Source organism: Rhinoraja longicauda, chromosome 17 (genome assembly GCF_053455715.1).
Source record: "Rhinoraja longicauda isolate Sanriku21f chromosome 17, sRhiLon1.1, whole genome shotgun sequence".
In the NCBI taxonomy this organism is placed as follows: domain Eukaryota; kingdom Metazoa; phylum Chordata; class Chondrichthyes; order Rajiformes; family Arhynchobatidae; genus Rhinoraja; species Rhinoraja longicauda.
In genome coordinates this window covers 33,125,381-33,149,839 of record NC_135969.1, presented here as the reverse complement: position 1 = coordinate 33,149,839, position 24,459 = coordinate 33,125,381, and the positions used below count along the sequence as shown (strand labels likewise).

The following is a 24,459-nucleotide window of genomic DNA, read 5'->3' as shown; positions in this document are numbered from 1 at the left end:
TCAAGTTTCCCCACCATCTCGTCCATGCCCTCTTTTTGCTGCTAAAGTTGGGCAAAAGGCCTGAAGTCCCTCACCACACGGTTGAGTAAATGCTACTTTCCTATAACTACAAGGTTCTTGAACCAACCTGCATAACCTGAACCCTTTCTTGGCAACAGAACTCTGTGGTCCACCTCTTGGACTTTTTTTTCTTCTTCTTTTCTATTTATGTTTTTCGTACAATTTTCTTTCTTTTAAACTTTTGCGTATAATTTATGCATCATCTGTGTTTTGTGTTCGTCCAAGTCTACGTGCCTTCGATGCTGCTGCAAGCAAGATTTTTCATTGTACCTCTGCCTCACTGAACTCATGCAAATGACAATAAACTTGAAACTTAGCTGTCTTCCTCCCCTTTGAAATTGTTTAATGGGATCTCAGTTAAACACCTCAACTAAAGACCAAATCATCAGTGCTGCATTGGCCCAGGACCACACTGGAGAATAAATTTTGGTTGATTATATTTCAAAAGGTTAACAAGAATCTTGAACCTTCAGACTCACATAAAACAAATGCAAGGTTAATATTTCCAATAATACTTGCAGCCCCCATTGTATCTAATGTAATCAGACTTTTCACAATTGCCTCCTCCATTCTCCAAATTGTGATCCAAATTGCTATTGAGGGCGTGCAGCGTAGGTTTACTAGGTTAATTCCCGGAATGGCGGGGCTTTCATATGTTGAAAGACTGGAGCGGCTAGGCTTGTATACACTGGAATTTAAAAGGATGAGAGGAGATCTTATCGAAACGTATAAGATTATTAAGGGATTGGACACGTTAGAGGCAGGAAACATGTTCCCAATGTTGGGGGAGTCCAGAACAAGGGGCCACAGTTTGAGAATAAGGGGTAGGCCATTTAGAACTGAGATGAGGAAAAGCTTTTTCAGTCAGAGAGTTATGAATCTGTGGAATTCTCTGCCTCAGAAGGCATTGGAGGCCAATTCTCTGAATGCATTCAAGAGAGAGCTGGATAGAGCTCTTAAGGATAGCGGAGTCAGGGGGTATGGGGAGAAGGCAGGAACGGGGTACTGATTGAGAATGATCAGCCATGATCACATTGAATGGCGGTGCTGGTTCGAAGGGCCGAATGGCCTCCTCCTGCACCTAGTGTCTATTGTCTATTGGTTGTGCCCCGACCTCTGCGTAATGGATGGAAAAATCTGAATGGCAGCGGGGGAGGGTGAGCCAAAGTATTCAGTTTCACAATTCAGTATAAATGAGGTCCAAAGCCCAATATTAGTTGCACAATTGCAAATTCATCCAATAGACAGCTCACATCTTTAAAAACCTATAACTAGGCCATTGAGCAAAAGAAAAGAGAGATTACGAATAAAATGATCTTTGTTCATTTTTTACTGTTCTGACAAAATATCGCTCTTTTTTCACTGATTCAATTAGAGATTTCTAAAAAATAATTAAATTCTGAGAAAGCATAAATCTAACATCCTTTACACTATTAAAAATTACTTTCTCTTATCCATTTCTTTTCGACTCGAGTGAGAATTAAATTCCATGCAAAAGAAGCAGAAATCCATGAGGAAATACCAACGATATTGGCATTGCAATTTTGGAATGAAGGCCTGGCATTGCAGTGCTCACCAATGAAGACAGCTCCCCATTGGTTGACTTTACATTTAAATTAAAACCTTGAGACATGGCATCATCAAAACTACATCAATATGGATGCCCAGAAGGAAAGCCATCTAGCTCAGAGTCAAGACACAAAGTGGCTGTAAGAGCTGTGAAAGAACATGTTCATCAAGTTATCATCTTTTCTGATCCATTCTTGAATTCATAGCATTGGCAAAACACCAAAACATTGCAAAGAGAAGTGGCTTCCAAAATAGCAAAATCCAAAATAAAAGTAAATAAGTGAAAGGTTTTCACAAGCAATCCTGTGTACACAAACATCCATGTTCACTACTTTATGAAAGGTAGCATATTTGTATCAAATAACAAGATCAGTTTGTAAGAAAGAAGTTAAAACAAAGCTTCCCGACACGTGAAATTCCAAAGAAATTTGTACCCCAGTTTTTCTCGCTGCAACCACTTGGTTTGCAATTAAACAGATATCTCCAAATTTAAGAATAGTTATCGTTTAACATTGCCTTTATTACATGCATTATTTTAGGGTCAACCTAAAACATCCAGTCACAAAACAAGGATTTCTTCACTGAACAAACACAAAATACTCACTCCTCATTTTGAAAGATAGATTTGACGTGCTTTGGGAAATAGATTTTATTAAGCAAAGAATAAATAAATGAAAATAAATTAATGGAAGGCTCAAGAAGTTGCGAACACCAAAAATCAACAACTTTTCTTACCCAAATCAAATATAAATTATAAATAATTAAAGGACTGCTGGGAACAAACTCTCAAAAATCAATGTATGCAGACATTTCTATAAAGACCATTTAAATGTGTTTTTTACAAAGTGTTTTGATGGGCAATTTCTCAGTGGATTTTGTGGTTTCTAAAATGGTGCAAAATTAAATCTTTGCTTATTGAACAGATTCAATCGAAGATTCCACTGTGAAAGAGTACACATCATTTATGAAATTCCTGAGTAAAAGTTGAAGCTTGGAAACTTCACTTACCATCAACATAAATCACAATTGGGTGTGCAGAGCCTTTGGACAAAAAAATTCAAGCTAAATGTCTGAATTTTTGCAATATATATCCGTGACAGGCAATATTCTTTCTTGCCAGTACATATTCAGAAAATAACACTTAAATGGCATCTAATCTAATACACAAGGCTATTCTCCGAAATCATTTATTGTAGGAAAGGAATACTGCCAACTTACATGCAAACTGAAGCTTCACTTCTCTGCTCACGATTGTGCCAAACGAATTTGTTGCAAAACATTGGTAGGTTCCATAATCTTGAGTCCTAAGTGGGTTAGTGATCACCAGACTGCCACCAATCAAATTATAACGGTAATCCAAGCTTAGGTCAAAATCTGTGCCATTTCTTTGCCATCTGAAAGACAAAAAAGACAAATATATAAATTTTGTTTGCCCGGAAAAGGACACAAAGTGCTGGAGTAACTCAGTGGGTCATGAAACATCTCTGTCGAACATGGATAGGTAATGTTTTGGGTCGGGATCGTTCAGGATGGGTCTCAACCTGAAACGTCACCTATCCAAGTTCTCCAGAGAGTCTGAAGAAGGGTCTCGACCCGAAACGTCACCCATTCCTTCTCTCCCGAGATGCTGCCTGACCTGCTGAGTTACTCCAGCATTTTGTGAATAAATCGATTTGTACCAGCATCTGCAGTTATTTTCTTATACTGCCTGAACCACTGATGTACTCCAATACTTTGTGTCTTTTTGACTAAACCAACATCTGCAGTTCCTTGTTGCTATTACTTGTTTGCCCTGTGTTTGACTCTGATTAAAGGCAAGCAGGAATTAAACTATTCAAGTTAAAAAAACAAATGTATGTGATATGGCTTTTATTGACAAAGTTTTAATTGTACAGCAATGCAGAGCACCCGAAGGAAACCCACATGATCACAAGGAGAACATGCAAACTCCAAAATTCCTCAGTACTGCCTCAGTGTAATCTACTGTTCCTCCACTCTTGTACTTTAGTACGATTATGCTTTGGCATAATGCAATTTTCACTGAAATGTATTCAAACATGGAATTTCACTGAACCTCGGTACATGTGACAATAAAGCACCATTAACGCTTGCTTTCTGATGGCCAGGTGCTCCCCACCCACATGGGGCAGTGGGAACGTCAGTGATCGGTGGGCAATGAGGTACCAGCAACCCGGACCGGGCCACAGTCTGGGAGAAATCACCATGTCCTGGACACTTTGTATCCTGTCTCTCTGAACTGCACGAGCTACAAGATGCCATTCATTTAAATAAGATCACGAACCTACCTGTGCAGGTGAGTGAATTTTCCTTTACACTGTCTTAATGTTTTCAATAGCAATTGAAAATTTAAGCAAATGTATTTCAAATGGGGTTTTTTTAAATATCTTGGAGTCATTCAAAAATACTTTAAAAATATAGTTAAAATAAAAATAAATTAAAAAAAATAGTTCAAAAGCCTCTGAGATCAGGGAGTTGTGGGGAGGGCTCGGTGCTATCTGTGGGCAGGATCTGGGTACCTATTGCTCGAAGTGAATTTTTGTGGACTGGCCCCAGCAGTGAAGCATCCGGGACAAATGCATCGACGGGGGAGATGGCACGGATGCAGAAAGAGCTGGGCGTGAGCTGTTGGTAGGGGGAACCTGCTGGAATAAACAGGGTTTCATACTTTGTGTCTATGTATTCTTGTCACTGTCCGACAATTTTCAATGTGAAATTCATATAGAAATTTCAGATGCTAGAAATCTAAAACAAAAACAGAAGCTGCTGCAAATACTCAGCAAGTCCAAGCTGCATCTATGTCTCACTGGCACAGCTGGTGGAGCTGCTGCCTCACAGTGCCAGAGACCTTGGTTCGAACATGACCTCGGGTGCTGTCTGTATGGAGCTTGCACGTTCTCCCTGTGACTGCATGGGTTTTCTTCGGTCGCTCAGGTTTCCTCCTACAACCCAAAGACATGCGGGTTTGCATGTTAATTGGCCTTTAATGTGAGGAGTGCTGAAAAAAGTGGGATAACATGGAACCAGTGTGAACAGATGATCAATGGTCAACGGGGTCTCGGTGGGGCATAGGGGCTGTTTCCATGCTGTATCACGACACTAAGGTTGGAGACTGAAGTCGGAATCTTTACCATCTGAAACGTTAAATGTGTCTCTTCCCACAGATGGGCCTGACTTGCAGAGTATTTGCAGATTTCAACGTGAGGCTTGCATTTAAAATGAAAGTGAAATGTTTGTCAACTGTTGGTATTTATTGCAAGTAGCTTCGATTGAAATGTCCTTTCCTGTCAATCGCCACACCGACCAGTAGCATAATCTGCCTTTCACCAGCATATTATAGTCACTTTCTCTGCATCACAAAGACGTACAGGTATGTAGGTTAATTGGCTGGGTAAATGTAAAAATTGTCCCTAGTGGGTGTAGGATATGTACGGGGATCACTGGGCGGCACGGACTTGGAGGGCCGAAAAGGCCTGTTTCCGGCTGTATGTATATGATATATGATATGATATATGATGACAAGCAGGGCTGCCTCCAATCCTTTGACACTGCTGTAACTCTGGTATACAATACAGATCCTTGCAGTTTATTGGCTTTCATCATGTTGGAAAATGATTGGTACCGAAATGCATTTAGCAAATTTGTGGACACAAGGAACTACAGCTGCAGGTTTTCAAAAAAAGACACAAAGTGCTGGAGTAACATTTGCCAGCAACAGGCAGCAACTTTTGAAAATGTAGAATAAATATTTATTCTTTGAAGTTTGTTTTTATAACTTGCTGTTCCTTATTATGACCACTTAACAGATCAATCCTCAATGCAAAGCTAGCCGCAACATCTCAGCAGCATATTTTAGTTTTTAACAGCCACATATCATTAAATATCGATTTTGTTATTAAAAGTTGCTTCCATTTGGCTATTTAGCCACAAAGCTACATAGCTGGATTTCTGCCTAACACTTTGTTTCTTCATTTTACACTTGAAGATTGGAAGAGCACACTCCAACTCCAAGTGCAATTTAGGATGTAATATCTGAAAGTTGTTGTGGTGGTTATTTTTGGAGTTATTCTTAGGTGTTACTGTAAACAAAGTTGTATTTTTGCAGTCTGATTTGACAGTTGGTTATTTAAGATATCAACTGAGTTAATGATTAGATTCTATTTTGGGAAGATGTTGCTTGTTCAGAGCAAAACTGTAATTCTTGCACATTAGGTAGAACTTTCAATGTATAACAACTATTTATTCATGAGGACACATCAAGAATAAATTATTCAAAAACAGCATTTTTGGTGCAATTGGTGTTTTAATATATTCCAAGCAACAATTGTAAAACCATTGAGTCAGGAAAAGGGCAGTTTCTTTTGATAACGAAAACCTATTTATGCATGATTATTTGTATAAAAGCAACTTCCAAATGGTTCAGAAGCTATATAGTTTTAGTATTGAAGGTCAGTTTTTCTGTGTCTAAATAATAGACCGATTAACTTATAGAGCAGTCTTTCTATCATAACTGACTGCACGCAAACCAAATATGAGGAACAAATTATATTTGAAGAGTGAATTCAGAATTGTGAAATGCCTTTTGATATTCATGGTAATGTTCTATACTTCAAGAGCATTATGCATAAAAGTAGTATTTGAAGAAAACATATTTTTCTATCATTTATACTAGAATTAAGAACAATGTACATTTGTTCGTATAAGAAAATAACTGCAGATGCTGGTACAAATCGATTTATTCACAAAATGCTGGAGTAACTCAGCAGGTCAGGCAGCATCTCGGGAGAGAAGGAATGGGTGACGTTTCGGGTCGAGACCCTTCTTCAGACTCACATTTGTTCTATGCTTTAAATCGCCCAAGAATTGGCAACTGAATATCAGCAGCACATACCATTCAAAGATTCTTGCCCATGGGTAATTAATGCCTCAATGCCCGAAAATAACATTGGTAACACATTATCATTTTTTTTCATAGACATGACTTGTATTACCCAGGCAGTAATCCAGAATTTTAAAATTAATCCTTTGGGACATCAGAATAGCTGAACAGCTAGCAAATTGGGAAACTGGCAGAGAGCTATTTTTTCTTGAACCACTGCAGTCTCTGGGGTCTAAATGTTGTGACTCGACACTCATGATTAAATGTGGCCACTGTTAGGCATTTTGGTGTGGGCATGTACTGTTTATCACTTATTGACTCAAACTTTAGACGTCGTCTGCCGGATATCCGAAATGCTGTTTTAATGAACTGTTTGGTGCTCCTCAATACTGGGAACCTGCTCTTGGGTTTACATTTTATAGACAATGCAAATTGATGAACATTCAGAACCACTTCACTGCTTCGATTGTTTTACACAGAGTAGGATAATCAGGAAGCAGTGGACACAGATTTAAGGTGAGAAGGTAAAGATTTAATAGGAACCTGAGGGACAAATTTTTCACACAGAGAGTGGTGGATATACAGAACACGCTGCCTAAAGTAGCTGAGGCACATACTCTAACAACATTTAAAAGAAATTTGGACAGGTACATGGATAGGAAAGGTTTAAAGGGTTATGGGTCGTATGTGGGACTATTGTAGATGGGACATGTTGATCAGTTTGGGCAAGTTTGGCCAAAGGGCCTGTTTCCATGCTCTATGATTCTAGGGCTAATCCACCAACAATCCGTGGTACGCTGGATCAATACTCGCAAGATCCTGAGGGTTATTGATATATTCCTTTTGTTGCTGAACAATTTAGGATTGGAGAATTACCTTTGCTGTTTTTCGTATGATGTCGCAATTCACTTTCAATTTCCTAATTGTGAATTTTTCTTCTAAATTACAGGAAATGGCAGAAAGCCCAGTTTATTAGTGATGGATCTGTTGCTGTCATAACACTAATGATTCTCATCAGAGTTATTTTTAGCATCTTAAATACTGTCTGAGGTATAGTCAGCAGGTATAGTCAGCAGGTTTGTGGCCATTTTATGATGTTTATTGTTATGATTAAATGCCAGTAATAGCAATATCATAGTGCAGAATATGTGATTATTATTACAATGGTGTGATGTAAATCATGCAGAATCATTTGGCCTGGAGATAAGGCTCCATTTTGAGCCAAGGTATGGCAGAAAGAGGAGGAAAACAACATTAATTACAAAGTTCTTAATTTTGCCAAGAATAACATTACCAATATGGTGTTTTTGAATTTCACCATCTCAATGAAAGCAATTAATTGATCTAATTAATGTCACAAGTGTCAGCTTGTGACTATGGTTCATTATTCTTCCATAATTTTAGGTTGAGCACGTTATCATTTAATTTAGACAATCACTTGATTTTGGTTCTTGCTGTATATCTAACTGCAGCCACACTACCTCCAATAGCTTTGCCCTGCGCTATTATCTTAGTTTAATTTAGAGATACAGCATGGAAATAGGCCCTTCACCCAACTTAGTCCGCGCCGACCAGCGATCCCCGCACACTAACACAATCCTACACACACTAGGGGCAATTTACACTTATACCAAGCCAATTTACCGACATACCTGTTCGGCTTTGGAGTGTGGGAGGAAACCGAAGACCTCGGAGAAAAATCACACAGTCATGGGGAGAACGTAAAAACTCCATACAGACAGCACCCGTAGCCAGGATTGAACCCGGGTCTCCGGCGCTGCAAGCACTGTACGGCTGCAACTCCACTGCTGTGCCACCGTACCGCCCAGCTGCGTCACCGTGCCGCCCAAAATCTGTGGAGGCTTTGTACCCCCAATCCTCTTTAACGCCAAAATTTAGCACAAAGCAGCTTCAACAGCATCCAAGATCACTTCTACACCTATTCTGTGTATTTCAAGATTTGTTTGCTGAACATTGACAAATCTATCTATCTAAAAACCTCTAAAACTGTAGCCATTAATTCCATTTGACCTTGTGACCTTATGACTATTTCCTTCCAATTTTCAAAGTCTTATCACCAAATCCATTCTCCAAACTCAGATGACTTGTCTTATTCAGAAACTTATCATTCTATTAAATTCCAATCATAGTTTTTGACCATATATCTTGTGCATTACGAATGGCTCAGATGTTGCTGATGTTCACGTCCAGACTATCCGGCAGTTTGGAGACAGAGAGAGGGCAGCCAGGATAAAACATACTATCTACTACTTTTATGCTCAGCCACCATTCCAGAAACACCAATGATGAGTGTAATTTTAAAGTGACTTAGAATGGGGCATGCTTATGATATCACGCCAAGAGTTGCCTAGAAACATGCAGGAGAAAAGATTGCCAGAGGACCCAGCTCACCGGAGAATGAGATTGCACAAAAGGAGACACAAGTCAGCAGGTCGGGCAGCATCTCTGGAGAGCATGGATAGGTGACATTGCACGTTGGGACCCTTCTTCGGACTGATTGTAGTAGGGAGGGAAAGAAAGCTGGGAGAGAGGAGAGGCAGGTCATAGCGTGGCAGATAATAGGTGGACACAAGCGTTTTTTGATAGGCAGATGGTTAGAACAAAGGCCAGAAATTAAAAGATTGAAGAGTTGCAAATTGTAAAGCCAGAGGAAGAAATGTAAAAGGGCTGGGGATTGGGTTACTCCAGCACTTTTGTGTCCTTTTGTGTAAAACAGCATCTGCAATTCCTTGTTTCTACAATGAGATTGGATGCGTTTTGCCCCACAAGTTTCCGATGTAGATACAGACTGGTGAGATTGATCTTTTTATCTAAAACCAGAAATCTGCCTCTGCCCCATATCTTTAATGCCTTGTTCAGAAAAGTCTATCAATCCCAAAGTCAATACTTATCAATTTGCCTCGCATCAATTGCTTTGCAAGTCACTCGGCTTTCTAAAGAGGTGACTGAAGAAAAGCAATTTGCCAAAGGAGAATGAACTCACTGTTTTCTCTGTATAATTTTATTCTATCCAATAATTTTTTTTTGGATCAGTTTCTGAGTGCAATAGTATAACATTTACGATGAAACTCTATAAATGAGTCATTGTTTAGTTTTAAGTTGACCATCATGATTGATTTTAGCAGAGTGATGATTATTTATATTTCTCCTGTATCAAGAGAATTACTGAGATTTCAAACAGCCCTGATAACCCTGTCCTTAAGCTGTGCCAACAATGTCCAGAAAAATCATTTTCAGAAAAACTATGGTGCCAACTTCACATCCAATTTTCCAATTCCATCCATGCTTTCAGTTTCCCAAAATTAGTTTGTCTAATTAATGCCAAATTCATACTAAATTAGAGATGTGTGCTCCACAATTTGCCTTAAATTAATTCAAAAGTATTCTTAAAATAACTTGCCTGCATAACTCATGATTAAATTCACTGAACTGATTTTGAAACCCATATAGCCTTATGCCCTTTAGAGAAAATGCATGTCATGTATTTTTTTAAATCAAGGAGCAGGATAATTTGTTTTAATTACAGCAGCTTATAAACCTTAATTGTATCAATGACATGCATGAGAGGGTGTTGTACAATGAATATCAATTATTTAGTTATTATTAAATTTCACTGATAATATCCTTTCAAACATCTACAAACTGAAAAAAAATTAAATCCTTACTACATTACTAAACCTTACTTAAGTATGTCATGAATCAAGATTTTATTTTAATAATCTTAATCATTTTATTAAAACAAGTCATATTTTTGGCAGTCCAATAGTTTATCACTGAAATATATGATTCTGCTGGAAACCTCAGCAGTACATGCTCCTGTGAAACAGGTAATCACTCTTGTTTGCCCATTGTTTACATTGAGTGCAAAGAGTCACAAACTTAAAGTACTTTTAAGAAATGAACATTTATGATTGGGAAACTGAAATTAAATTATATCACCATAAATGGCAAAAGTAACAGTAGGCAATGCAACATATGCTACAAAATGCAGTTAAGAATTAATCTCATTGAGTTTGCATGAATGATGTCTGTCAAATTGACATCGTTCAATTGGATAATCTTGATAGATATACATTTAAAAACCATTGATTTCTATTAATTTTTATTTTATCTTACTTTTCAGTTTATATAAATCAATTTTTAAAAAGATTATTTTAAATTGTAGAGTCACACAGCTGAGAAAATATGGGCCAAATGCAGACAAGCGGGACTAGTACAGATGGGACATGTTGATCGGTGTGGTCAAGTTGGGCCAAAGGGCCTGTTTCCATGCTGCATAACTCGACGACTGCTACGCAGATTGATCCAGATTATTTTTTTGCTGTGTAAGAGATAGTTTAGAGCTGGTCAGGTATCCTAAGCCCAGTTGCTCAGTTGAATTAGAGATATAAACACAGAGAAAACAGCAGGAATGAAGTAATAGGTCCTTTGAAACCAGAGTTAAGTGAATAGATTATCAGCTCGACAGTGGTAAATAGGGGAACTGAGCCACAGGTCAAAGGAGAAAGAAGTCCATGTTTGAGAGCAAACTCCTATGTGAGTTTAATTCCCTTCCTATGAGGTAAGAGTCAGAGCTGAAACTACTGCATCAATGAGTTGAATTCTCATCAGCTGTGCTCCCACATAACCCATTTAAATCCCACTCTGTTTAATGTGTTGCCTCAACAAATGGCTTCATAGAGCTGATTTTCCTTTATATTACTTTATGAAAATGATGTCTCATATTTGAGAATTATCTTTGCCTCACATATTTTAATTTTAGGACAGATCTCTTGGTGAAGCATTCACTTAACGCGAGAGGCTTATTTTCCCTGAAATCATCCACAGATAATTTATGGTGAAAAGCACAAAGTTTTATTTGAGACAAGAAGCCCCTGGCTACTACATATTAAATTCTTAATAGATAATATTTTATGCAGTGACACAACTATTACTCAGGAATGTGAAGGAGAATTTGCCCAGGGTTGCAGACAACGTCCACCTGTAACTGTATCACACGAACCAGGATTGGTTGGCTGTTATAATACACTCACTCTGTAATAGACAATAGACAATAGACAATAGGTGCAGGAGTAGGCCATTCGGCCCTTCGAGCCAGCACCGCCATTCAATGTGATCATGGCTGATCATTCTCAATCAGTACCCCGTTCCTGCTTTCTCCCCATACCCCCTGACTCCGCTATCCTTAAGAGCTCTAGCTAGCTCTCTCTTGAATGTATTCAGAGAATTGGCCTCCACTGCCCTCTGAGGCAGAGAATTCCACAGATTCACAACTCTGGATGTTGGATGTTCAACTTTATCTTTGAAAATGCTCACAAATGCTGGAAGAAATTGCTTATAAGAATAAATGGGGTCTTGTCCAAGAATATTCCCTGGTTCTAATTTTTATTTTACACAAAGACATTTAAGCTTGATACTCCGTGCCCACACTTTGTTTTGTTCGGGGCAAGCAGGAAGGGTGGGGCGGGACGGGACAGGATGGTGTGGGGTGGGAAGCATGCAGTTGGACTTAATAGAGACCTAGAGATAGAACCATGAGAATTCTTCAAACAGAAAATGGAGCAAAAATGCTACAAAATTGATACTTTTATGCTTCATAACTATAGTCAAAGAGGCAGTTTAATTTGATAATTTAAGCATGGTCAAATTGACAAATTTAACAAATTCTACATTATCTATCCATCATATCCCGTTGCTTAGCTCTTTTATATTTTCCGAATTTCAATTTCCGCATTTTCCTTTAAAAACGTTGTCGATACTGTCTCGATCAGAAAGTTTAAATAAATGTACAAAATGAGCAAGGATTATTTAGGTCCTTGGAAAGAAAATCCTAGTGGTAATTGATTTGTATCTGTGAAGAGAAATAGAATGATGTTTCAAGTTAATGATTTTTTAAGGCCTGGATAGAGTGGATGTGGAGAAGGTGTTTCCTTTGGTGGGAGAGTCTAGGACTACAGGTCATAGCCTCAAAATTAAAGGATGTTCCTTCAGGAGCGAGATGAGGAGAAACTTCTTTAGTCAGAGTGTGGTGAATTTGTCGAATTCATTGTCACAGAGGCTGTGGAGGCTAAATGAATGGATAGTTTTAAGGCAGAGATGGATAGATTCAGTAAGAAGGGTCTCGACCCGAAACATCACCTATTCCTTCTCTCCAGAGATGCAGCCTGTCACGCTGAGTCACTCCAGCTTTTTGTGTCTATCTTTGGTTTAAATCAGCATCCGCAGCAGATACTAGAGGAACAAGATAGACCACTCGACCCTAAAAAACGTAGTATGTCATGGCGCCATTTTAGTAGGCAGAAACTTGCAGAAACATTTTAAAAGAAAAATAACAAAAATCTGTGAATTGACAGATGAGATATATTCTGCATTTTAATGGTATCATCACACATATTGTTGCCCCAAAATACTGATTACACTGCGAGAGGCATAGCGAACGGTGGGTTTTGCCCACTAAACTGGCGGGTGTTACGCTCCTTTGCATACTACACTTCAGTATACGCGATTTCAACGGAGTGGTCCATCTTGTTCCTCTAATATCTTTGATCTACAGTTCCTTCTTACATAGATAGATTCTTGATTAGTACAGGTGTCAGGGGTTATGGGGAAAAGGCAGGAGAATGGGGTTGAGAGGGAGCAGGCAGGTGTAATTAAATGTCAAAAGACTGACAATGCTGAGTGAAAGATAATGATGAAGTGAACAGCCAATTGCAGGTAGTTAACTGGAAGAAGCAGGGATTTTAAAGATTTAGTAATTCTGTTCAAAAAGTGATCTAGTGACGAGGGGGCATCCATGTTTAATTATAATAATGAAGCAGAGGTCTTTAGGCATAATTTATTAAGGTAAAAAACATCAAGTTAATCTAAAAGTTGTATCTTTCAAAGGAAAAGTTGAAAATAACAGATGCAGAAGAATATATGTCCCCACAAGGTGGACGTTAGGTCGTGGCGTTAGGTTTCTATTTCTCAAGCAATAAGCTGACAGAGTTTGGTGATTGACTGCTCAATTAAGTCATAAGATCATTAGATCATAAGTGATAGGAGTGGAATTAAGCCATTCGGCCCATCAAGTCGACTCCGCCATCCAATCATGGCTGATCTATCTCTCCCTCCTAACATCAGTCTATAAGATCATAAGTGATAGGAGTAGATTCTGCCCAAAAACACCGACTGACTAACTAGGCAGCGGCACTTTATTGCAAACTATATTTATATATTGTCTTTATTATAGCAAAATGACATACGGTATTGCACAGCAGCATTATCAGAAAGAATAATGCGCCAAGCTGAGTCATGAAATACGAGGGAACTTAACAAATATTTGGTGAAGGAAGTAGGTTATTGCCAACAAAGGAGAGAGAAAGGTAGCGATGGTCTGACGCACGTTCCGAGAGCAGGTGAAAGGATGAGCATCAAGATTAGAGATTTGGAGCTCACAAAGGGTAAAAATTGGAGGAGTATAGAGATTAGAGGCAACAGGTCAAAGTCTTCAAATAAAGAGTAACTGAGGCAATTAAGAAGTTTGAACACAAAGGATAACACATTTTAACTCAATGGATTGCTAAATGTTTAGCCAATGTCGGTCAGCAAGCACTGTGTTGATGGGTGAACAAATTTTCCATGCCAATACAGAAATGTAGTTGCACGATATAAAAGTAATGTTCGAAGCCTCTCAAAATGAGTGATTGCAGTGATACAGAACAGATAGGTAGTAGGATTTGTCTGTAAGACATTGTACAGTACTACATGGTTTCTGATTGTTTTTAGCACTCAGATTGACATACTATCTGTTAAATAACATTCCAAATCCATAAAGGGATTGTTGAAAATGTGCCAATTTCAGGATTTTTATCTGGATAAAGAATCTCCACATCACAACACAATTTTCTGTGCACATTTTGAGATTAGTATTTATCATCAACATGTCATTTTGATAACATCACACTACAACAGGTCAGCTGCAATCATTTCTGTCGAAATAGCTCCGTTAACTTGCTTCATTGTTGTGAGATATACACTAACATGAGACCAGGCAAATAAATTATTTTTTCCAGTAGGATCTATCAACATCAAGTTATATTTCGTGTAAGAAAATAACTGCAGATGCTGGTACAAATCGAAGGTATTTATTCACAAAATGCTGGAGTAACTCAGCAGGTCAGGCAGCATCTCGGGAGAGAAGGAATGGGTGACGTTTCGGGTCGAGGCCCTTCTTCAGTCTGAAGATGGGTCTCGACCCGAAACGTCACCCATTCTTTCTCTCAAGTTATATTTCGATGACACAGATGATAATATTGCAATTTGTAGGGTTGTTTTGTGATCGCCCTGCAATACTGTTTATCCCAGTTTCAAAGATAATGCCGCAAGAGGGTGATGGTGGAAACACAAATAAGGCAAGATGGATATTGTGCAGTGCAACAGAGTTGAAAACTGTTCAATCCCTGTTAATTAAAAACTGTTAAATCAGGTACAAACCCTGACACTATTCTTAATCTTTATGGAAAGATGAGTTACAATTGCTCTGTTTAATTTATCTCACCCAGAGACAAACACCTATTCCAATCATGTTCTTTATTTCCTGTTACAACATTTCAAAGGATGTTTAAAAGGAGACCACCAGTCTTTCCTATGTGAAGGTATTGATTAAAAAAATACTGCTGGCAAACCTGTAATGTGGTGTTGGATTCCCTTTTGCTTCACAGTTTAACGTGGCCTTCCTTTCTTCAGAGTCCACGGGAAACACAATGTCATCTGGCTCATGGATGAAAACTGGCCCGTGTGGCTTGCCATTCTCTGTGTCAATAGAAAGAAACAGTTTGCATTAGGCCACGCATAAAAGGACTGTTAAAATACTGGCATCATCAGTCATCTGAAGTAACATACACAAAACAACTGTAAAACCATTAAGAGAAAGAACGAACGCAAGCAAACAACACCCATCACTTAGATTTAAAGGATGGGAGCATGTAGACATGATACGATATGATCCAACTTTATTTATCTCGGACGGAAATTGGTCTGCCAACAGTCAAAAGATACAGTTACAAGGCATTGAAAGTGTCATGTGCATTATAATAACAATGAGCAGGATTATCAACATGTCATTCCTGTACACCGGAACCTTTGCTGTTCTTATTTCTTATCTTGAAATGGGGAACAAATGTCCAGCAAATTATTAGATGAAAAAAATGATCAAATTCGTTTTTTCTTTAAATAACATATTAGGTTAGTTTTGGACTTTGCCAATCCTTTACTTAACATTAAAAATACATAATAAGACCAAATTTGGCCATTTGTCACTCATTTCTGATCTATCATTCATCAAGATCAGGTCTGAGATTTTAACTCAATATCACCTTTCTGCACTCTCCCTCATCCCCTTGATATCCTTGTTATGCATACATCTATCGATCTTTAAAGAACTCAATGTCTGAGGCTCCATAGCTCACTGGTGTGGGGAATTCCAAAGATAAACCGCTTCTGCGGGCAAAATATTTCTCATCATCTGAGCATGAAATGGACTAAGAAAGGGCCATTACTTTGAGCTTTCATCTTGACTTCATCCTCCCTGCCTCTAGCCTACGCAAGTCACTTTGCTTTACTATTTTGTACCAATGTGCATAACTAGGCATTTTCCACATCATAGGGTATTTGTCATATTTTCCCATTGATCTACAAGTCAACATCCTCGTAAAACTTCTTTACATCCTCTTGCGTACTCCCAATCCATTTACTTTCGTATCATCAGAAAATATGGGATTATGACATTTGGTTCCCTCAGCCAAATCATCGTTATAGATCGTGAAAAGCTGAGATGTTTTTAGCTTAAAACTATGCCCTCTAAAAATGTTAAAAGAAAAAGGTTCTGACTGTTTACCCAATCTATGTCTCTCATAATTTTAGATACTTCTGTCAGGTCTCCCTTCAACCTCTGACACTTCAGAGACATCAATTCAACTTCTGATAGCTAATATCCTCTAATCCAGGCAGCATTCTGACAAACCCTTCTGCATCCTCTGAAGGAAGCCGCCATGTCCTTCCTGTGATGGGGTGACCAGACCAGTACACAGTATTCCAAATGTGCCCTCAAAAAAGTTTTTGAAAGCTGCAACTTGACTTCCTGACTCTTATGCTCAATGCCTCGACCGACGGAGGCAAGCATATCACCTGCCTTATTTTTCATTTTGTTGCCACTTTCAGGGAACTGTGGTACCCTCTGCACACTGTCATGGGTCTTACCATAGATTGTACAATTTCACCGTCTATTCAACCTCCATAAGTGCAACAGCGCACACTTGCTCGGATTAAACTCTATCTGCCATTTCTCCGTCTATCACTACAACTGATTTAAATCTCGCTGTATCCTTTGACAGCCTTTCTCACTATCCGCAATTCTTATTAACCAACCAACTTACTAACATACCCATCCATGCTGTTTATGTACATCACAAACGACTGTGGTCTAACCACAGATTCCTGTGGAACTCCACGGGTCATAGACCTCCCGACATCTTTCCTATTATATGATGCCCAAAACTGAACACTGTACTCTAAACGGGGCCTCATCAATGTCTTATGCAACTGCAACATGACCTCCCAACTTCTCTTTTTCGTTTCAACAGTGGATTCACACAAGTGACCCTCCAATTCGCAAGAACAATTTTAGACTGTAGGATTTTTTGGGTGAAGTAGCAGGAGCATTCACCATCTCTTTCAAAACTCAGAAACAATTGGCCAAATATTATAAATACAAACATTAACACCATCAATTAGAGTAATAAGTGTGGGTTTTGCATTCCCCAATTAAAAGGTGCAGCCAAAAAAGTAGAGATAAAAATCAAATATGCCTAAATGCTTTCTGAATTGATGACTATTGTCTAATTAACAAAAGCATTTCACAAAAACCATGCCACTTATTTCTAAAATGTTTTCTTTGCACAAACATAGATTAAATCACTTGCAGCTGCTCTACCTGGTGCTTAATCATAGAGTAATTATAAAGCAAGTCTATTTTTGAAATAATAATTCGTTGATCTAAAGCTTTGTCAGACTGTTAAAAAAATATGTTATGTCATAGACCAAGATTGAATTGTACAATATGTAACATTAATTTCTTAAAGATTATTTCCTCTAAAATTCAGTTTTGTCTTTTTTGCATGTTTTGTCACAAACAAATTGGACAAAAAATACCAGATGTTAAAAAAAAAATACCAGATGTTAAAAAAAAATTACCAGGCTGCATTTGACATTTTGACATTGTTTGAAAAATAATGAACATTGCAGAAATCAATTTGTGAGGGAGGCTGAGAGCAAAGCATCATTTTCATTTCCTTTCTTTTCCACAGTAGGCTTCAGCATGTGTTATCACTAAAATAGATTGATCTAATCTCTCCCTGAATTATGTGCAATGGCAACCAGGCATCATGTTAAAATTCATTAATAAAATTCTTGTAACTTGTTTCCCTAACTACATTATTTTGGAAGCTTTGCTTTAACCTTGCTCTTTATAAATTTTCCTTCCTCTGACTAAAAGCTTGTGCAATACTTACGTGGGAACTCGCTCCTTAACTTTAGCAAGTAACAGCCACTCATTTTTTTAAATGGGATTGAATTTGTAGTAACTTGGGAACAAATGGCATGCGCATTTGCAATTTTACTTTTTGCACTGAAGTTGCGGTTGAGTTAAACAACCAAAATTCCAACAGGCAGGAGAAAGATCACTCAGTTTTAGTTTAGTTTGCTGTCACATGTACCAAGGGACAGTGAAAAGCTATTGTTGCATGCTAACCAGTCAGCGGAAAGACAATACATGATTACAATCGAGCCATTTACGTTGTATAGATACATGATAAGGGAATACTGCAAGGTAAAGCCAGCAAAGTCCGATCAAGGATAGATCAGGAGAGGAACCTTGCACCATTTAATTATTTGAAAGAGATAAATAGTTTCCAGTTCGGCATGCCACCTACAACTTTCACCAACTTCCACAGATGCACCATTGAAAGCATTTTATCAGCATACATCACAACTTAGTTTGGGAACAGCTCCATCCAAGACTGCAAAACATTGCAGCAAACAGTAGACGCAGCCCAAACCATTACACAAACCAACCTCCCTTCTATTGACTCAATTTATACCTCAAAATCATGAGTCACACCCTGGCCACTCCCTCTTCTCCCCTCTCCCATCAGGCAAAAGGTATAGAAGTGTGTAAACGCACATTTTTATCTTACTATTTTTTTTCCTACTATTTAATCTGCATCATTTCATGTTTCTTTTTTACCACAGGTGCTAATGTCCCCTCTTCAATGTAACATTCATTTGGTGGAGAGGTTTCTTCGAAATTCTCTATATTGAAACTTCTCTGTCAGTCTATCGCTTGCAACACTTGCTGATGCACAATCGTGCTGCGCCAAGCATTCAACTTTACTCAGCTGAAGAGAGCAAGAATTGTTGACTGCTCCTTTAAATATCTTCCAGACTTAATATTCGGGATAGGCATCCTCCCAGCAGAAGCACTCACATGATACATTATGCTGTCATTCTGTGTGACATGCCTATCATTTAAACGATGGACTAATGACACAGGAACTCCATTCCAAGGCATAAATACCCCATGAAATACATGCAGAAAATAGTTTGAGGAAAAATATTTCTGATTTTGCAGGGTTATTATTGTACTATTCCAACTAGTTAAAATAAGTTCCATAAATGGACGCATCAACTATAAAACATCACAAAAACAAAATTAGTTCCTAAAACGACAAAACTTTTCCAAGTCCACACTTGCTTCTGCTGATTTTTGTATTCTCAAATTAAAATAAACCATGTACATACACACACACACACACACACATACATACCTACTCAAATATAATATTCTTTATATAATCAAAGAATATGTTAATAATAGCAAATATATACAGTATAGACTATATATATAGTGCATTTGAAGTACTTAAATAAATAAATTAAATAACATGTTAATCATATATGTGCCATTATTAAGATGTTCTTTAATTTATTTATATTAAGTACATTAAATAAAGAACTATGAATCAGTTTCATGAAATGAATACAAGACTGAACAAGGTTCAGTTATTCGGTAGTCACATGGGAAAGGGAGGTCATATTGTTGTAAATTTGATAGACATTCCGTCTACTATAGGGTTTTTTGAGCTAGTCCACATATACCTTTCCAGTTTGCTATCTCAGGATAACAAAGCCTCTGGATTTCAGACTCCCCAGACTATCATCCCTTTGTAAATCTATCTGGATAATTCTTTTCCTGTGTTACCCATCCATTCACATCAATGAGAAAGATTCTCAATGGCAAATTCCACTGAATCCACACTGAGATTCTTGTGCACAGCCACAATTTTTTTTCTGGCTCACATAATCAGATATGGTTGTTGGCAGTAATGGTTTAAAGCTGACAACAAGAATCATTTCATCAAGGCTGCAGATGTCTTTGACGGCATGTATTTAATACCTAGCCTTGTAATTAAATGGCTTTTTGTGGCTGCATTGCACATCTGATTTATGAATGTCAGAATGAGATATTACTTGATTGATTATGACAACATCAGTATTTTTAATTTCTGAAGTACTTATTTAAATGTTTAATGACAGCAATGATTTCAAAGGCACATTTTGAATGTATTTTAGCTGATCTGGAAAGAGTCTGTGGTTTGGAAACAGGCTTGATTCACCACATGGCTCATCAACAGTTTCACCTGTACTTTTCAAGTTCAGAAGTTGCCTCCTCAGAAAATGCTGCCTGACCTGCTGAGTTACTCCAGCACCTTGTGCCTCTCAGCACAGCTAAACCTAAACTCATCTATGGCGAAAAAATGCCGCATCAGAGCTAGTCTCATTTGCCCACATTTGGTATATATCCCTCTGAACCTTTCCTGCCCATGTACCAGTCCATGGGTCTTTTCCCGCACCTGCTTCATCTACCTCCTTGGGCAGCTCGTTCCATATATCCCACCACCCTCTTAGAAAAAGGTTGCCTCTCAGGGTCCTATTAAACATTGCCCCTCGCATCTTGGACCTATGTCCTCTGGTTCTTGATTCACCACCCCTGGGGAAAAGACTCTGTGCTTTCATCTCATCTATTCCCCTCACCTGTCTATTAATTTGATTTGTTGCATTTATCCTATTTCACAAAACCATTTACTTAGTTTGTTAATGTAAAGTTCCTTTGGAACCAATGGTTGGATTGATATGACAATGTTATAACGCAAAATTATATATCTGAAGGATATCATTTTATGCTCTGCATGTTTTAGCTCCAATTCACTAAAAATCATGTTCAATACCACAGTAATTACATCAAATGATTGTTCACTGCAGTGTCAACGTAATTGGAGTTTAATGAATAATTAAGTTTCTCATACAAATTATAGCAATGTATGTTCATTTCAGTTATCCTCCAGTGCCGTGGTTATAAATTATTGCTAATTGGTACTTGCACAAATTGGGCAAAAACTACTTTAATAGTTTCTCAACCCTGCATAAATAATTTTGCAGAATTGAGCATCTATTACTTTAGTCAAGTCACAAATCATGACAAATCATTCTTTGAAATGCGAAGGTATTTATTTCACAAAATGCTGGAGTAACTCAGCAGGTCAGGCAGCATCTCAGGAGAGAAGGAATGGGTGACGTTTCAGGTCGAGACCCTTCTTCAGACTGATGTCAGTGGGGCGGGACAAAGGAAGGATATAGGTGGAGACAGGAAGATAGAGGAAGAACTGGGAAGGGGGATGGGAAGAGAGGGACAGATGAACTATCTAAAGTTGGAGAAGTCAATGTTCATACCGCTGGGCTGCAAGCTGCCCAAGCGAAATATGAGGTGCTGTTCCTCCAATTTCCAGTGGGCCTCACTATGGTACTGGAGGAGGCCCATGACAGAAAGGTCAGACTGGGAGTGGGAGGGGGAGTTGAAGTGCTCAGCCACCGGGAGATCAGGTTGGTTAAGGCGGACTTTAAAATGCAGTCAGTCATTCACAGATTTTCTCAGGGCTGGTTTCAAAGTACTTATGCCAGTCGATGTATTGTCAATTATGTTTTCAGGTTCAAATTCATTTTGCTGCATCACAAAATTTAAGGAATTGCTCGTTTGAACTATGAAGCCTAATCAAAGACAAAAAGCAACCTGGAGAAACAGTTCCATGTGGCATGATTTAACATTAGAAAATGCCAAACTCAGTGCAGTGGTCAAATGGATGTTAAACTATCTCAGTGAGCTTACTGGACCTCTGGGGACTTTCAAACTGTTTTGTAGATATTGGCAGAAGTGGGAAATCTTGCTCTAAACATGCACTCTTGAAAGTACAGAAGCACATCTGGTGTATAAAATCATGAGAGGAATAGATTGGGTAGATGCACAGAGTCTCTTGCTCAGAGAAGGTGAATCGAGGACCAGAGGACATAGGTTTAAGGTGAAGAGGAAAAGATTTAATAGGAATCTGAGGGGTAACTTTTTTCACACAAAGGGTGGTGGGTGTATGGAACAAGCTGCCAGAGGAGGTTGTTGAGGCACGGACTATCCCAACATTTAAGAAACAGTTAGACAGGTACATGGATAGGACAGGTTTGGAGGGATATGGACCAAACGCGGGCAAGTGGGACTAGTGTAGCTGGGACATGTTGGCCGGTGGGGGCAAATTGGACCGAAGGGCCTGTTTCCACACTGTATCACTCTATGACTCTATCACACTTAAATAAGCAGCAATAGTTTGCGATCTAACTCATGCTTGTGATAATGAAACTTTCATTGAAGCTGGACAATGGGGTGAGTCAAAAAGTCATAAATTAACTCCAAAAATATAATTCCTTTATTCACAGTCTTCTGGCCCATTCTCCCTCTTCTCCATCCCACTCTCCCCCACACCTCCCTCCATGCCCCCCCCCCCCCCCCCCCCCCCCACCTCCGGCCTTTACTTTCCATTTCTATAGGCATTTTCCCTCACATTTTCAGCCTTTTCTCAGCCCCTACCCATCCGTACCTCTCTCTCTCTCTCTCTCTCTCTCTCTCTCTTCTGGCCCAGACTCCCAAAATCCTGCCACTCCCTCTTACCCATCCCATAAGCTCAGGCCCTCTTTCTCAACAATCCCCCGGTCTTCTCTCCTCACTTCCCAGGCCCTGTCTCCTCCTCCACTCTTCTACCACTTCTTCTACCCACACCTTGCATGCCTCTCAGCATCCACTGCTCCAGCACTCCCTACCCCTACTCCGTCCCTCTCACCCCTATACCTCCAATCCCGCCTCTAATCACTCCTCCGGCCATACCTTTTCCACATTCCTCCAGCCCTCCCTCTCTCTACTTCTCGGCACCCTTGGCTCCCACTCCTCCGGCCCTCTTCTCGCAATCCTCCGTCATTCTCCCCACGGTGGCGCAACGGTAGAGTTGCTGCCTTACAGCGCTTGCAGCATCAGAGACCCGGGTTCCATCCCAATCACGGGTGCTCTCTGTACGGAGTTTGTACGTTCTCCCCGTGACCGCGTGGGTTTTCTCCGAAATCTTCGGTTTCCTCCCACACTCCAAAGACGTACAGGTTTGTAGTTAATTGGCTTGGTGTATGTGTAAAATTGTCCCTAGTGTGTGCGGGGATCGCTGGTCGGTATGGACGGTGGGCTGAAGGGCCTGTTTTTGCGCTGTATCTCTAAACTAAACCCCTCCATCACACACTCTCTGAGAGTCCCTTATTAGGCCCGCGGGCCGCTGTAGGCCCCGACAGTGTAGGCCAACAGAGCTAGTTAATGTTAACGGAGTTCGGGGAGCGAGGCCGAGTGCGTTCGGGGAGCGGAGCCGAGTGTGTTCGCCGAACGGTGGTTGCAACCCGCCTCCCGGCCCGGGCAGCCATCATTGGTGGAGCGGGAGCACGTCACCGCTGGCTGAGTGAGGTCACATGGGGCCCAGGCAGTGACGTCACCATGTCCCGTATTTAAGGCCCCTTTATAACTTATGCTACGGGCCCCGAACTAGCTTCATCCGACCCTGCACACTTTAGGCATAGATTTCTTACCTGTGGTTTTGATATGGATGAGATGGGGTGGTTCCCTGAAATTGGAAAACTTCTCACCTATCTAGTATTCCACCTTCCCCCCCCCCCCCCCCCCCGTGTGAAAAATGCTGCGAATATTAAAGCTTTGCAGTAACCTAAATCTAAATGGATTGCATTCTTCTTAAACTGAAAGCACATTTGCAACATGTCTCCATCTGTGACAAGTTACAATGACAATACAAAAGTGTAAGCCTCAAACCTTCCCAGTAGCATTGTCTCTATTTGAAATATAATTAATTTACCAAGCAATCAGCAATAATGAAGAATGATTTTCAGTGCATCAGGCTTTTTAATGGGAGGCTTCTATTCATTTTTGCAAGAACCCAGTTAGCAGGAGCTGGGTCTAATCATTCTTTCATCATGACAGTTATTGCAGATATTCTCCTTTGGTATTTTCTTTTATGATTAACAGATTAGCAGGAACATTTCCTGTTGATCAGCAGCCAAATATCTATTCACAGCAGGGTCAGTGGTTGTGCAATAACATAATATTCCACTTAACAAGGAGAGAGAAACTCACAAAGGAACAATGGGAGTGAACAGTTTGTTACTCCAATAATTTGTATATTGTCAATCTATAAATATGAAAGAGTTTGATTTCAGAGCAATTATCTCAGTTAACCATTTAAGTTCAACAACATAAACTTGCAATTAAGGTGATGAGCTGAAGGAGACTCAAAATTATGAGTAAGGGCAGCATAGAAGGTTAGAATCATACAGCCCAGAAACAAGCCATTCATACCCATACTGACCAAATGCCCCATTGATGCTAGTCCCACCCACCACGGTTGGGCCTTATTCCTCTAAACCTTTCCAATCAAAGTACCTGCCCAAAT

The 24,459-nt window shown here is 39.4% G+C and overlaps 1 protein-coding gene across 6 annotated transcripts in view; it reads right to left on the bottom strand.

Annotated features, from left to right (window-relative positions):
• The window catches only part of LOC144601918 (contactin-4-like), a 1,542,817-nt gene that overhangs the window by 580,111 nt on the left and 938,247 nt on the right, over positions 1-24,459 (bottom strand). For all 6 annotated transcript variants that reach the window (XM_078414484.1, XM_078414490.1, XM_078414489.1 and 3 more), the window contains 2 exons: positions 15,214-15,340; positions 2,848-3,023 (listed from right to left, as the gene is read on the bottom strand). In XM_078414484.1, the coding sequence (XP_078270610.1) occupies positions 2,848-3,023; positions 15,214-15,340 (303 nt within the window). The remainder of the gene's footprint in view (positions 1-2,847; positions 3,024-15,213; positions 15,341-24,459) is intronic.